This window comes from Chelonoidis abingdonii, chromosome 18 (genome assembly GCF_003597395.2).
Source record: "Chelonoidis abingdonii isolate Lonesome George chromosome 18, CheloAbing_2.0, whole genome shotgun sequence".
NCBI lineage: Eukaryota > Metazoa > Chordata > Testudines > Testudinidae > Chelonoidis > Chelonoidis abingdonii.
In genome coordinates this window covers 10,765,783-10,778,805 of record NC_133786.1, presented here as the reverse complement: position 1 = coordinate 10,778,805, position 13,023 = coordinate 10,765,783, and the positions used below count along the sequence as shown (strand labels likewise).

General features: G+C 47.9%; 2 protein-coding genes across 2 annotated transcripts in view; both read right to left on the bottom strand.

The window, feature by feature from the left end:
* Nucleotides 1-2,506, bottom strand: part of LOC142047909 (uncharacterized) — a 13,389-nt gene extending 10,883 nt beyond the window's left edge. The window contains exons 1-2 of the mRNA XM_075073555.1: nucleotides 2,360-2,506; nucleotides 1,114-1,449 (exon numbers count right to left, since the gene is read on the bottom strand). Of these exons, the coding sequence (XP_074929656.1) occupies nucleotides 1,114-1,449; nucleotides 2,360-2,486 (463 nt within the window). The 5' untranslated portion in view covers nucleotides 2,487-2,506. The remainder of the gene's footprint in view (nucleotides 1-1,113; nucleotides 1,450-2,359) is intronic.
* A 639-nt stretch (nucleotides 2,507-3,145) lies between these two features.
* On the bottom strand, nucleotides 3,146-12,725 carry LOC116837720 (uncharacterized). The gene is made up of 8 exons (XM_075073542.1): nucleotides 12,511-12,725; nucleotides 11,707-11,833; nucleotides 11,150-11,361; nucleotides 9,056-9,218; nucleotides 8,456-8,538; nucleotides 6,224-6,384; nucleotides 4,539-4,692; nucleotides 3,146-3,475 (listed from the first exon to the last, which is right to left on the bottom strand). The coding sequence occupies exons 1-8, from the start codon at nucleotides 12,722-12,724 to the stop codon at nucleotides 3,285-3,287; spliced, it is 1,305 nt and encodes a 434-aa protein (XP_074929643.1). The 5' UTR covers nucleotide 12,725; the 3' UTR covers nucleotides 3,146-3,284.
* Between the last annotated feature and the right edge of the window lie 298 nt (nucleotides 12,726-13,023).

Below are 13,023 nucleotides of genomic sequence, written 5' to 3'. Positions count from 1 at the left end.
ACTCACAGCCGAGGAAAACAAAAAGACCCCGAGTTTCCAGTTCCCTCCCAGACTCTTAAAAAAAAATCCAGGTCTCTGATTGGTCCTTTGGTCAGGTGTTTGGTTCCCCCTTTGTTCACTCTTTACAGGTAAAAGAAAATTAACCCTTACCTATCTACTTATGACAGGAGATGACCCAGGAGCTTTGGGATTCATCTCCATTGATTTCAGATCAGTAGCTCAACAGCAACATAGAGGCTGCTAATACTCATTAGCTGAAGTTACAGAAAGTGGTTCTGAAGCGTCACTGAATTCCAAAGCTCTGCATGTGATGGTCTGACATTTCCTTGATGTGTGATTTGCATGGTAATTACAGGGTACATGCATGCTCTCTTTCTCTTGCCAATGATTCACTGTGAAGCACAAACACCACTAGCTGCTTTCTGCAGTGATGTAATGATAATTAGCAGTTGGAGCAATGGAAAAAGTTGTGCAAACACCTTTAAAGAACAGACCAGTACACTTATCAACTCTGAAGCTTGCAAAGGGATAGAAAATAAGAGTGAAATCAAGGCTAAATCCTCAGCTGGTGAAAATCAGCATAGCTCCATTGACTTCAAGATTTATTTAGATTGTAGGGTTTTGGGGGCAGGGACAATCATGTTGAATTTGTGCAGCACCTTGCACAATGGGATTCTGGTCCATGACTGGGCACCATGTTAAGACAAATTATAATAATAATTTTAACAGCTGGAGAACTGGCTCTCAAAGAATTCAAACATTCAATGAAAGCCTCCCTTGTATTGGGCTGTGATCCTACTGCTGGAGGCAGTAGACCCAGGGTCTTTGAAGTTTGAGCCTCAGTATCAGGGCCAGAAAGGGCTTGAAGCATCTGGGGAAAGGAAATAATGTGAGTGGTGTCACGTAGAGCAGCCCTGCAGGACTCTAGATAGAGCTGTGTCCAGGAGAAAAGAAAACCAATCTTTGCCCAGACAGCAAACTCTTACCAAGCAACAAAGAAATTATTGGGGCTATGAAGACATCCCTATAAAAGAACCTGTTCCTCACCTGCTGAGTCACAGATAGAATATAAATAGCAGACACCCTGCTCCCATCAATTGCTGCCACTCATACCTGCTTTGATCCATGCCATAGCATTCAGCAGGATGGATATAAATTCCCCAGCATTCTCCAGGCGTGCTGAACATATATACAGGAACCTGTTGGTGGCATCATAGTAGGAATCTCCAGGGCTTTGGAGAGCCTCTTGGACCCCTTCTGGGCTTTGGTCTGGGACTGTCTGAGCCAACATGAGTACCACAGCCGGGTGGGAGCAGGCCCTGCTTAGCAGGCGAATCACAGTGCAGCCAAAGCGGTAAACCACAAACTGGCGAGGGGACAAGCTGGCCAGATCTGTGGTGACCAGTGAATTCCTAGTGGACCTCAGAGAACTGTCACTCAAATATGCCTCTGGAAAAGATAAGACAAGCAATTCAGCTAAGCAATCTAGCATCATTCCCTGCTCCCTGGAGCGGTCTTCTTCCCTCTGTCAACCAATATCATTTCTTGCTCCCTGGGGATGTCCTCCACCTGTGATCTAGCACCATCTCCCTACTATCCACAGCTCTCCTCCTTCCTCTGTGAAATTCTCCACAATAAGCTAAAATTCTGCAAGCTATTTCCTTCCCATTATCACAGGCTTCCAGAAAGATACTTCCTAGGGATGCACAGAGTGTAGGTGTAATGGCACCCTGCACAGAGGGTTATGCCATTATAAACTGATGGGTTCTTTAAAGAAGGCTGGGGCAAATGAGTCCAGTGTCTGCTGCCAAGCCACGCTTTTGTGGGCTCCATATACAAACTGTCACAAGGTACTTCCCATTCCCACTCACCTAGCCATGATTGAAAGTTCCCTGTAGCTTCAGGTTTAGCAGCTTGCCTCAGACATGTCCAATCCCCAGAGGAGAGATATCCTCAATCTCCCCTAAGCACGGTCACTCTTACTGCCATTTTCAGCACAGAGGCCAAGAGGTGAATGGGCCCCAGAGACTGACTTTTCCTCTAATCTTTCCCAGCCAGGATTGAGGCACACTGCCAGGGAAGCTTGCCCTTTTAATACTTATGCTGTATCCGTGGATCAACAGAGGACTTCATTCTCCAGGGAGGTCAATCCACCAGCTATGACTTATGTTAAACTAGTTAATGAACTGCAGAGATATTTTATGTATAAGACTATGTAAGAGTCACTCATCTGGGCACAAATGTAGAGTGCACTTCGTAATTAATTATTCTTCCTCCCAACACCAATTGTGTATGTTTGCATTCTGCATCTCAAGGGGCACAGGCTTCAGGACACGCAAGAGGAATTTTGCTTCATTACCTGCAACAGAAGCAATAGGACACTGCTGCTGCTTCTCCAAAGCCTGCCTGATCTCACGCAGGGTCCTGGCAAGGGGGGAAGTTGCCATCAGACTCTCCACTTCAAGCTCAGTCAGACAGGCCAGCATGGCCCTCCCAGGCTGAGGACCTAGACCTGGGAAACACAGACATGGCATGTCAGCTAGAGGAACACCTCCAGGCCTGGAGAAAGGAGGTGGCTTCATGAAGATGGCTGGACAGGTGGGTAGTTACTGTGTAACACATTGCCACAAGCAAGAACTGTAGTGCCTAGAGAGAATGCTTCTCCTGAGCCCTAGATGGTAAGAGAATCATGGATCTGATGTTCCTTCATATCTAGATGGTGTTTGGTTCTCCAGACAGCCTCCACCTAGTGACTGATCAATGGAGTGGCACCCAACATCTTTCACAGGAGGTGGTTGCTGAGTGGATGGCCACAAAATTGCTAGGGCTCCTGCGGATTTCTCCCTATCACAGTATCGTTCTATGCACTGGGGGCGAGGGTCCATGTGCTGTAGGGCCTTTCTTGGACTGGTGTGCAATGAGAGCTTACTGGGCAATGCTCTTTCACTTTACCACCATTTTAAAAAGACCTCTCTGTAAATATTAATTATAAAATGTCCAAAGAAAATTTAAAAAAGAAAAAGTGTCGCTACCCATACACTCTGGTGATTATTTTAACCAAGTATCTATCTAAGCAGCCTCCACAGCACCCCCTGAATTGTTACCGTGTCCACAGCTGAACCATGGCTCTTACTTTGTTCTTCACAGGTGACAAAAGGGCCTTTCATATTGGAGCATCCATAGTGCTGGAGCCCGACAGGATCCTGTATGACAAACAAGGCCCAAGCGTATAGACATGGACAGAGACACAAACCATTGTGAATAATACAGAGGTCCATTTTGGGTCAGCTGTTCTTCACCTGCCCTCCCTCCGCTCCTGCTTTCCTTTGACTGGCCAGACTGGATTCTGCCGTCTCATCCTGTCCCTGTACGTGCTGCGATGGCTCTTGCTTCACAATTGTCTTCTCATAATGGACTTTACCAAGAAGAATTTTCAGAGCTTTCATTAACTCTGTTGCCTCCTGCCACTCAGCACCTAATGAATTCAGCAATAGCAATAATCAAAGATTGTTCCACACATTTATAAAGCCCCGCTCATTCCCAAGTGCTTTAAAACCTATATGCAAGTCTCATTTATCCACCACTGACATGCAGCCAATGTGGTCTTGGTTTATAAGTGTATGGTATTTTAGGACAGGAAGCTAAGAATGCTGTACTTACACTACTGGGAGAATGTACAGAAGCTCTGTGGAGTTAATGGAGCTGCGATGTGACTGGAGTACTGAGGTTGGGACTAACAACCTTAGTAGAGCCTCAATTTTACATCTTATTTGAAAGGGAGCTCAGGAGGCAGCCCAGTTCCAGGCTTGACTCAAGCTTTATGAATTCAGACCACTGCTGACGGTAATAGGTTCATGGAGGATAGGTCCATCAATGGCTTTTAACCAAGATAGTCAGAGGGATGGATCACTCGCTAATTGCCCTGTTCTGTTCATTCCTGAAGTGTCTGGCACTGGTCACCATCAGAAGACAGGACACTGGGCCAGATGGACCTTTGCTCTGACCCAGTGAGGCCGTTCTTATGTACTTAATACCTGTCTGTAACACTATGCAACCAGCATATTTCATCTCCAGCCCTTGTGGAAGAGTCCTACAAATTAGAATTTAATAGGGTTAATATCTACAGGGCTCTCAAAATTAGAACTCTGTGGAATTGAATGGAGAATTATGACTTATCTTATGCCATTCCATAGAATTTAATAGAGAATTATAGGTCTGCTATGGAACCCTATAGGTTGGGTCCAATAAAGCCAATGGAAAAAATTGATAATGCCTTATTGAATTTCTTAAGGTTTACAGCAATGTCTACAGATTTCACCCTGTTTGATAGGCCTCTTCCTCAAAGGAACTTACTTAAGAAGCTGCCATCAATTCCTATGGGAATTGTGACTTGCAGTGACATGGAAAACTGAGATATTGAGTTGCCTCTTTTCTCCATTTACATGAACCATGCCTTTTCTAACCATACTGTGGATGGCCCATGGAGCACCTGCCATCTAATCCCTACAGCTCTCTTCCCTCCATTCTGGTTCTCTCACCTGTGTGGTCTATTGCTTGAAAGTCTCTGCTGGTCAATTTGTCATTTCGCCCAATGCCCATGACCGCCTGGGTGCTCCCCTGGGTTCTATGCACTGAGATGCTTTGCCTGGAGAGGTCTTTCAGCCCTTCAGAGTCCAGAGTTTGCACCATGTCCTAGTTACAGAGAACAGCATCATCATGCTTTACAGCTCTTGTATTCACTCCTCCCTTTCCCAGCCTCTCCAACTAAGCACACAGACACCATGGGCTAAATGCCACCTTCACATGCAGGTCCCATGCTGGCATCCAAGGGCAGAATTTGACTCTAGATCACGTGCATTTGTAAGGACACTATAGTATCAGGTGAACTTTGTGTGGCTTAGAGTAAGAGTCTAAGAGTATTCTGTATGCCAAATGACAGGTGCAGCAGTGGGTGTGAATCTCCTAAACACTGGGAAGCTCCTGAAAGGATTCCAGGTGCCCCATGGCTCTGCCTAACTGCTCTGTAGAGCCCCCAGGGAGCAAATGCACTGCACCCCTTGGCAAAACTAGAGCTGCTCGTCCATGCTTCTGTCTGTACAATGCAAATAAATCCAGCACCTCTCTCCTGGACCAGGCAGTAGAATGAGACTCAAAGCAAGGAGCCATGCTTTCAGCAAAAATGTAGCAGGTACCAGAAACATTTGTGGCTATGGAAACCACACTGGGCATTTAAAATGAGATGCACTTCTGGTACCTGTGACCCAGGGCAGCTGAGTTCCAAAGTGCTACTTGACAGGTCACTCCTAAAAGGAATGTTGCATTATGGGATTGCAGCCAGAGGACCACTTATACCAGTATAGTTATGTGTGCATCCATACTGCCATTGTGATAACAAAACTGTACTGGCAGGAGGCTCATGTCTCTCCCCAAAGGGAGTAAAAATACCCAAAAAAGAAGAGGGTTTTGTTGTTCAGGGACAAAAGTAAGGGTGGATAATCATGAGGCTGTGCATGAGCTGGTACAACTTTCTAGGGCAGACCAGGCCTAACACACACTGAAAATCTAGCTAATAGGCTAAGTACCAAGGTTCCAGAGCCCACAGGTAGCAAAAAGCTGGAGCAAAGAGTTTCATCCAATACTGCACTACTATATAGCCACGACCAGGCTCAGAGGTATTTCCACTGGGAGCAAATTCCAGAAGTGAAAGCTGGGAAATGCCTTTTGGCTGGCTGTCATGCGTGTCACCCCAGGGACAAGGTGTAGAAGCACTCCAGCTACATGCAAGGGACTGGGCACTAGGGGAAGCTGTTGGGCTGAGAGAGGTGGGCTCTGGGCACTTCCAGGCTCTGTAGTGACTATCTCCCTGATCTTCACCCAGAAGTGGACTGGTAGCCAGTGCGGAATGATATGTTCCTGCTGGTTTGTCTTGCTCAGAGAGTGGACAACTGTATGCTGCACCTGCTAGCTTTCAAGGGTAGCTCCAAGTAGAGCGTGCTGCTGTAGTCTAGCCTATATAGAGGTAATGAAGGCATTGCTAACCACAATGAGGTGAGAGTAGAAGGATGGAATTTCTTGCCCAGCTGCATGTCTCTCTGGCCATTGCTGCTATTGGGAATCCTCAGGCACAGCAGCTATACTGAGTCAATTCCTACCCAGTAAACTATCTATGCTACAAGGTCCAAGGTTCCAAGATCCCCTTCCTTAAGCTCCTCTCCATACTGACCATCAGACCCTGGATCCTCTGGCTGATCGCCCTGTAAAAGGCCAACACATCCACCCTGTGTTTTGCCATCTGAGAAGCCAGGTGAAGGTTTTGGTCCTCCAGTTTATCATATAGGGTGCGGACGCTGAAATCTTCCAGGTCCCTCAGTGCGGGCTGCTTGCCTGAAACACAAAGTACCTCTCATTTCCCATTGCTGACTGGAAGGCCTGAAGATATTTCTCTCCTTGAGAGTCACCAGCTGAATCTCCAAATGGCTATGATCTCATGATACACCATTTCATTCTGGGCCTTTAATATCAATCTACATCCCAGCATGCTTCACAGAGTGCAATAAATGGTAATGGGGGAGAGAGAAGTGTGGTGTGAAGGAGGAAAGGAGAGTCAAGTCGATGAGGCAGGAGATACAGGGAGGCTGTTGCACATGGCTGGAGCTGTAAGTGGCTGCAGAACAGAAGGCCTTTACCTAACAATGGCAAGACTGTGAGTGTCAGAACCAATGCTAGATACCTTGAGGGAATGGATCAGAGCAAGATAAAGCCCACCGTGAGGGTGGCTGGATAAAGTGCTTTGAGGGTTCTAATAACTAAGAACCATCCATGGATCTGTCTTCTGAAATGAAAAGGGAGACCCAATGGATCTGTGGATACGGGTGATGTAGTCAGATACTTTTATATGTGAAAGGAGAGCTGTGGTGTTCCTATGAATTGCACAGTTATTTTACAAAGCTCATTGGATTCAGCCCCACTGGCCTTTACTTGTTTGGAGAACAGAAACCCAATCTCAGCGGGAGAGCAGAAGGAATGCATAAAGGGCCAGCTACAGTCTTTTCATAACTTGGCCCTATACTTCTTGCGTGTCCTTAAGTCACATCTCCTGCATGTGTCTTATTCTGCTGATCTCTCCCATAAGGAGAAAGAGACCAGCCTTTGTAATGCGCTTTGAGATCTGTGTCTGAAAAGTGCCAGTTAAGTGCTAAGTGTCATTCATTCTCTGATATTACCATTGGGGTTGTGTGGTTTACACCACAGCAGCTTTTGCATATTAGTATGTTCTGACTGTTGGTGCAGTGCCTAACTGGAATCACAATAACAAAATATTTATTATTGTTTTTCTAGGAGATGCAAAAGAACAAATACCTGGATCCAAGGACCTGTCTGGCAGTGGAAATGAAAAAGCCATCCTGTCTCTCTTAGAGCAGGGACCAGTAAAAAGACAGCCACAGAGCACACACACCAGGTGCTGTCTTTTCAGAACTTCACGGAACTTTGCTGAACAGAGCATGGAATCTTCTCCTTGGAAATTCCAGGCCCCCCAGCCCCAGCCCACTGTGTCCTGTTCGGCTCTTAGGGTATGGCTACACTTGCAACTTCAAAGCGCTGCCATAGCAGCGCTTCGAAGTACGAGTGTGGTCGCAGCGCCAGCACTGGGAGAGAGCTCTCCCAGTGCTGCACGTACTCCACATCCTCTACGGGTGTAGCTTGCAGCACTGGGAGCCACGCTTCCAGTGCTGCGGCACTGTTTACACTGAGGCTTTACAGTGCTGTATCTTGCAGAGCTCATGGGGGTGTTTTTTTCACACCCCTGAGCACGAAAGTTGCAGCGCTGTAAAGCGCCAGTGTAGCCATGGCCTTATAGTTTTAGCTTTTTACAGCACAGCAGTTCCCAGAGACACTAGATGGTGCCACCTGCTGGGTCCTGAATTTATTGCATTAGCATGAATCACACCTTGAGCCCATCACCTCTGAGATATTGTCACTGAAGGAGGGAAAGACAGACTGTAGGTTGCTGGGCACTTAGAGAACATAAGAGCCAACAGCAGAATACAGGGCTCTCATTTTCCAGGAGGTTGGCTTTGCTCTTTAATGTTGTGCATCTCTCCCTCACCCCAGATATCCTGAGGATGGTTACGCTCCTCAATAGAAGGTGTGTGTGTAGGGGGGACTCTTAAACCCATTACACAGCTGGCAGGCTCCTGTCCCACACTGGGGAGAGAGAAAGTGTTTGAATGGAAGGAGGAGCCTATCAGATGTTTGTGTCTCTGAGCAACATGGCAGCCTGAGTGAGTGTGTCACCACAAATGTATGGGCATCGGCATGAGTTTCCAAGTGTGCAGGCACTGGGATACTATGGTATGGGTGTGGTACACAAATGAGAACAGACAGAACAGAGTTGGTGGGAATGAGTCTAAGCAAGTCAAAAAGAAAGAGTCTAGCCTTTGACAAAGTGCTTTACCTGGACCATGGATAACTCCTTTCTCTCTACCATCAGCTCCTCTTCCAGAACCCCGGGGACCAAGGGCTTCATAGAACTGAAGGCTGGAGAGAGAAAAAGAGAGTATGATGCATATCCATGAGCAGAGCAGTACACGCATGCTCCACACACCCACTCACAGGCCAGTGCAGGCTCCCAGCAGCAGCAGCAGCTGCAGTGTTACCAGTCCAGTTCAGACACTAGATTAATATTTTCCTTGTTGATTCTGGAGTAAGAGGGGTAAGGAGCAGAGAACCAGGCAAAGTGATTCATGCAAAAAGAGTGAAGTGATGGCACCGTGCAGAGGATGCTGGTGGAGATGCGAATGGCAGGGTTCTGGAGTGCAATAGGGGAAACCATTACTCTGTGGGGAAGCAGAGAAGCTTCATCTCTGTGCAGTTGAGGACCCATCACACTGTGATGTTGGATAGGAGTGCAGTGCCAAAGGCAAACAGGGATCAGCACCCCACCTGGACTGTGCAGTAAGAAGCCCGTTTCCTTTATTGCTCTTCCACTCTATCCTGCAGGCCTCTATTTGTAAGCCCCAGAGGTAGCGGAGTCCCAGCATGCAGACAGACTCACCTGTCTTTAATGAAGATGTACTCAGGTGGGATGTGTGGCTCACCCAGGCTCCTCCACCGTGGCTTCCAGTTGTTCATGGGACTTGGGCTGGAAAGGGGGGGCTTCAGCATGATAGCCAGGGTCATCAGCACAACCATCAAGAAGCCCAGGACAAAGAGCACTGCTAGAAAGACCAGGCGAGATGGCCGGGTGAGGGAGCTATGTGTCAACATCAGTGACTGAGTGCCGCCATGGTATCTGGGATGGCACCATGATGCAGAATGGTTGGGGCCTGGGCTACCCTTTTATCTAGTGTATCATTAGGGGAATCATGGAAAGGATATCACCTAGTGATGGACTGGCCTTGCACATCCAACAAGAGAAACCCTAAAGGCCGCCTGCAAATGGAATCAACAGCATCTCATTGACTTCCTCCATTAGTGCTGATGCCTCCAGCATCCAAAGCAGGAGGGGCACTCACCATTTCTGATGCAATCACCACTGACGTGCTTCAGAAGGGCACTGCCTTCTCCATACCCAGTAACAGGGACATCTAGCAACCTCCATCACCTTGGCTAAGCACTCTCCTTCTCCTTAGCCCCAACCTATCCCAGAGGAACATTTAGCCACCCCACCTTCACTAATCACACTCAGGTAGGGAGGGCTGTGGAATTGTCCCTGTAGGCCTGGCATGCGTGTGGATGGAAGGGGAGTTCAGCACTGACAGCTGAAGCCGGTGATGGAAGCTGGTGCTCTCGCTTGCAGGCTGCATTTTCATGCATATTTCTGCTCTCTCTCTCTTGGCTAATTGAGGGATAACAGAGCCAGGCATCTGAAATCCCCCTCCAGAGCCATGCTCCTGGGATCAGACCTTCCCAAATGTTTTTACAATGAATTTATTTCCTTCCAGTTTATCAGGAAACACTAACAACTGGCAGTCTGGTGCTGAGGAGAAGGTAGCCATTGATTACCTGCATTCATTCCATGAGAACTGGGGGGGAAGGCAGCCCCTTTAACTCCTGCCTCAGGCCTATTGCTAGCTAGGGACAACAGGAAGCATTGGGAAGGTTGACTCCAGGAGGGAAGGGTACTGATGAGAACAGGAAAAGGCCAGGGGCTTGATGCTATTTCCAGAGAGGCAGACTGGTTTAAGCATTTGTAACTGATGGGCTTAAGCACCCTCTGATGCATCTGGGGATGGACTGGGGAGTGAATGAGAAGGAAGACTCTGCCTTTGGCGCAAGAGGAAAGTTTTGGGGACCCATTACCTAAAATACAAACAAGTTCCCCTGCATGGGTAGGGGCTTAGCACTGAAGGGCTATGAAGTACATGGTGCCTTTCCATCCCTAGCACAGCCCCTTAATGGCCATAGTTCTATGAGCACCTCCTCACTATCAATGAACTTCTGCCCCAGTGGGACCCAAAAACCCCTGTTGTGGCTGGTCCAGCTACAGTTCAGGCCTTCTGGAAGCTTGCAGAGTGCAGCTCATCATTCACACACACAAACAATATTAATCTAACAATGCGGCTGTCTCTCTGCAGGGTGAGAGTACTGAGAGATGTTCCCCATGAATTACAGCAGCTGACCCTGCAGGCAGGGGTGGCTCTATGTACTTTGCCACCCAAAGCATGACAGTCAGGTGGCTTCTGGCAGCATGCCTGCGGGAGGTCCGCCAGTCCCATGCCTTCGGTGTACCCACCGCCGAATTGCTGCCGAAGCCGTGGGATCGGCGGAACTCCTGCAGACATGCCGCTGAAGGCAGCCTGACTGCTGCCGTCATGGCAACCAGCAAGCCACCCCCCACGACTTGCCGCCCCAGGCACGTGCTTGCTGTGCTGGTGCCTGGAGCCGCTTCTACCTGCAGGAGGGACATGAATAGATTGGGACAGCCAAATTAAACCTTGGAGCATGCTCACTAATGTCAAGGGGTTTACACCAGGGATAGGTTTGGCCCATTAGTGCATGATGCCTATAAAAGTGCGTCTTTCTGGTTAGAGGAAAGAGAACCCTATTAAAAGGGTATGTATCAAATGGGAGTTCATTCCCACACTACAAGGAAGGTCACCAACAAGCTCCTTTGGTTTAAGGTATGAATTTGCCTTGACTGCTGTACCTGAGATAGTTGCCCAGTCAGGAGCTAAATTTAGTGCCCGATGTTTCAGAACCCCGTGTCTGGCCAGCTGGTATGGAGAGGAGGGCTGGAAGGAAGCACTGACAGGGTCACAGACCATGTTCTCCTCATTTACAGCCACAATCAAGATACGCTCCCGGACGGTGTTATCCCTGAAAACGTATCTCCCAGGATCTAGGAAAACATGGGCAAACCTGAAGGAGAGAAGGAGAAGATACAGACAGATCCAACTGCCTTTAGGGTTAGGATCTACAGCCATTAGCTTCTCCAGCCAGAAATCTAAATGCCTCATCTGGAAGAACCATTCTTGGGAGGACTCAATGTCCATGTTCATTCAGGGCCTGATCCAAAGCTCTTTCCATGGACTTCAGTGCATCAGACCCTCAGTCCAGGATTTTCACATGCTGCTTTTTGCCATAGACCTAGTCTTTCACCGAAGGAACCACCCTCCTCCAGGAAGAAGGGAAACGTACAACATATCTCATCATAACAACATCACTCAGTCTTGAGCTCCCTTCCCCATTAGCATTAGGAGTGACCTGGAGATGTTGAGGTGAGTCTCCCGAATAAGGTGGTCCAGTCTTCGGAAAGGACCAAAATCCCAGACAGGATTGCTGTTGTACAGATGTTGTTTCTCATAGACGGGGTAGTGGCTGGAAGTGCGATCTGGGAACGAGCAGCACAGAGTTAGCAATTCTGAGCCAGTTGGTTAGGATGGATGCAATCAGGCTGCATTGCACTGAGCAATGCGTGGGACCGAAGCGGTGTTACACCATCTAATGATAACACTTTGCACATCCCAGCACTAAGGGTCTTACAATGCTTTACATACACACACACACACACACACACACACATACACTAGTGAAGCCTCACAATCAGGGGGTAGGTACTTTTATCCCCATTGTACTGATAGGAAAATTAAGACAACAGTTAAGTGACATATGCATGGCCACTCAGTGAGCCAGTGGCAGATCCTAGAATAGAACCCAGGAGTCCTCTGCAGTCAGGCGTGTCTAAAGGTAGAAAGGCAGGGGACATGTAGAAGAGATGCAGGCATGCAGTACCAGCCCATAGTTTGATAGACAGTCATATACATGATGGGTCTAGGCACATAGGATGATTAGACTGATTAGCAGACAGCACATGAATCCACATAACATATATATACCTGCCCCTGGAAATTTCCACTACATTCATCTGACGAAGTTGGTATTCACCCACGAAAGCTCATGCTCCAAAACGTCTGTTAGTCTATAAGGTGCCACAGGATTCTCTGCTGCTTTTACAGATTCAGACTAACACGGCTACCCCTCTGATACTTGACACATAACAAGACTCACTGTGGGGATGGATGGTAAGCTGGAAAAGGATGGCATCTCCCACATTCAAACACACAATAGGGTTGGGGATGCAGGGTAAGGGATGGGTATCCTTGGAGGAGACAGTCTGCTTGCCACGCTGAACTCTCTGCAATGGCAGATCCAACCAAAAATCTCCTGGGCAGGCAATGGAGAAAAAGAGGACAGGAGTAGGAGCGTTGCCAGAAGAACACATGCCAAAGAGGCAGCATCAGACAACACCTACCCCACGACAACATAAAGCCACTTCCCACCCATCTTTCTGCTCTGGGGGCCCAACTCTGCTTTCACTGAGACCAGTGTCAACCAGGAGTGACCCAACTGAAATCAATAGTCTAGTGGTGGGAGAGGAGCATCAGGCCCTTTCTTGCCAGGGCATTGATCTGTGAAGATACAGAATCTTCCACTAGATTCTTGGAAGGCTGGAGTGATCTCATAACTATCAACTACTTAATTCCCAGGTGCCTGAGGGGTTTGAAAGTGCAGCCAATTAAT

What these genes read in the sequence shown, in the direction of transcription:
- LOC116837720 (XM_075073542.1), bottom strand. Translation starts at nt 12,724, where the DNA reads ATGTGTTCTTCTGGCAACGCTCCTACTCCTGTCCTCTTTTTCTCCATT. An exon ending in AGGAGTTATCCATGGTCCAG is followed by an intron (nt 6,385 to 8,455) that starts GTAAAGCACTTT and finishes TTTGTGTTTCAG; the next exon opens with GCAAGCAGCCCGCACTGAGG. An exon ending in TCAAGCAATAGACCACACAG is followed by an intron (nt 3,476 to 4,538) that starts GTGAGAGAACCA and finishes TGAATTCATTAG; the next exon opens with GTGCTGAGTGGCAGGAGGCA.